Source organism: Lactuca serriola, chromosome 9 (genome assembly GCF_051521515.1).
Source record: "Lactuca serriola cultivar US96UC23 chromosome 9, Lser_US96UC23_V15, whole genome shotgun sequence".
In the NCBI taxonomy this organism is placed as follows: Eukaryota; Viridiplantae; Streptophyta; class Magnoliopsida; order Asterales; family Asteraceae; genus Lactuca; species Lactuca serriola.
The window spans coordinates 108,271,592-108,273,296 of record NC_136416.1 but is presented as its reverse complement, the minus strand read 5'-3'; the positions used below and the strand labels follow the sequence as shown (position 1 = coordinate 108,273,296).

At 41.5% G+C, this 1,705-nt stretch overlaps 1 protein-coding gene across 1 annotated transcript; it reads right to left on the bottom strand.

The window, feature by feature from the left end:
• Positions 1 to 332: 332 nt before the first annotated feature.
• Positions 333 to 1,456, bottom strand: LOC145075018 (protein PHOSPHATE-INDUCED 1-like). The gene has a single exon (XM_079021316.1). The coding sequence runs from the start codon at positions 1,431 to 1,433 to the stop codon at positions 498 to 500; it is 936 nt and encodes a 311-aa protein (XP_078877442.1). The 5' UTR covers positions 1,434 to 1,456; the 3' UTR covers positions 333 to 497.
• Between the last annotated feature and the right edge of the window lie 249 nt (positions 1,457 to 1,705).

Genomic DNA, 1,705 nt, shown 5'->3' with positions numbered 1-1,705 from the left:
GTCACGCTTTGCAAACGATTTGGTTCGTCACGGCTCAAAAAACTTGAGTTTTAACGTTGCCTTTATATTACGCGTTACATTATTTAAAACTACGATATTTATTGATCAAATGTTTCTTAATTGTTTAATAACAAAAACCAAATGTTTCTTAATTGTTTAATAACAAAAATAAATACCAAATGGCTTCTAGCCCAACAATATGTCATCCATATTAGTCCATATTTGTGGTCGTGGGTTTAATTTCTATCACAAACCTATGTGTAATTAAGTGTTAATTTTGAAATAGATGAAATATTTATATTTGCTGGTCATAAGAAAAACAAAAACAAATTAAAAAAGCATATCTTAAGTAATTAAAATGAATAAACAAATACATAATTTTTTCAGATACATGGTACAACTCGTACTTCCTACACTATGTGCTACATTTTTTTCCTTTTCATTTTGATTTTATACAAAAACCAAAAGAAGAAAGAGGGTCCTTCTCCTTGCGTTTGTTAAACCAAAGTGGAACATTTAGAAGTAGAGGGATCAAATAAAGCAGGAAGCAAATACTTCCTCCCGTTTGTACCATGTGCATTGAAACTTGCACCCGTCGTCGTCTCCAACAACAAATCTCCGGCATAACCTGGATACGCCCCTTTCCCATACAACCCCGAACAAGAAGATGCAGCTTCTAATGGTGCACCAGCATCCCCCTGATAATACCCATTCCCAAATGGATTTGTAGCAGTTCCAGCCAAAAGAGTAGCCAGATTTATCACCATTCCATCCACACCCACGTCGTTGTTCGGTGCGATCAGTGGTGCACCCTGTGGTCCGTAAATCGGTTGATGGAATGGCCACGCGCATTGACCAGGACACTGAGTCTCCGAGTTGCCAACCCAGATGTAAGCAAACTTGTTGTTTTTACCTTTTACAATGGAAGATGATCCATGGCCATGGGTTCCACACCTACCGGAGCAAAAACGAGAAACTGCCACGTCCTTTGCCGTTAACACGATGTTCACGGCGTTCGTCGGTTCACCCTTTGCAGCTAACTGGAGGAGGTGTTTGTCTGATAATGATTTCCCGAGTGAGCAATCTGGGTCGGATACTTGTTTACCGAGTCGGAGGGAGGGTTTCTTTGTTTTTGAGTAGTATTTGTCTGTTGTCTTCCACCATGTGGCGACGGAAGGTTGGATCTGGGATTTGAGTGAGGCGGAGGACAGGGAGGTGATGAAATCGGTGATGATGGCTTTCTGGGATGGTTTGAAGTTGCCATACCAAATGAGGTTGACGGAGATGTCGCCGGTGAGGAGGGCTCCGTTGTGGTATTGCAAAAGGGGAGACGAGTTCTGGACTAACTCAGTGAGTCGTCTAGTTGCAAGTGAAGGTTGGAAAATAGACAACAGAAAGAGAAGGTGTAGGAAGAAAAGAGCAGCGGAAGCCATTGTTAGAATGTTTTAGATGATTGAATTGGATACGTCCTTTTCCTATATAAGCCTCATGCAAGCTGCTTCCGCGTTCTTACGAGTACAAGTCAACGAACGGTTGTGGCACATTGGGGATATATATTGATGTCAAACCTAATTTTAAATTATTAACAATAATTCCAAAGAAAATATGGTGGCGGTGGCGGTTACGGTGGTGGGGATGGTGGCGGAGGAGAAATTAACAGGTGACGCTATGTATTCATTTATGATTACACTAGACCTGCCGCGTC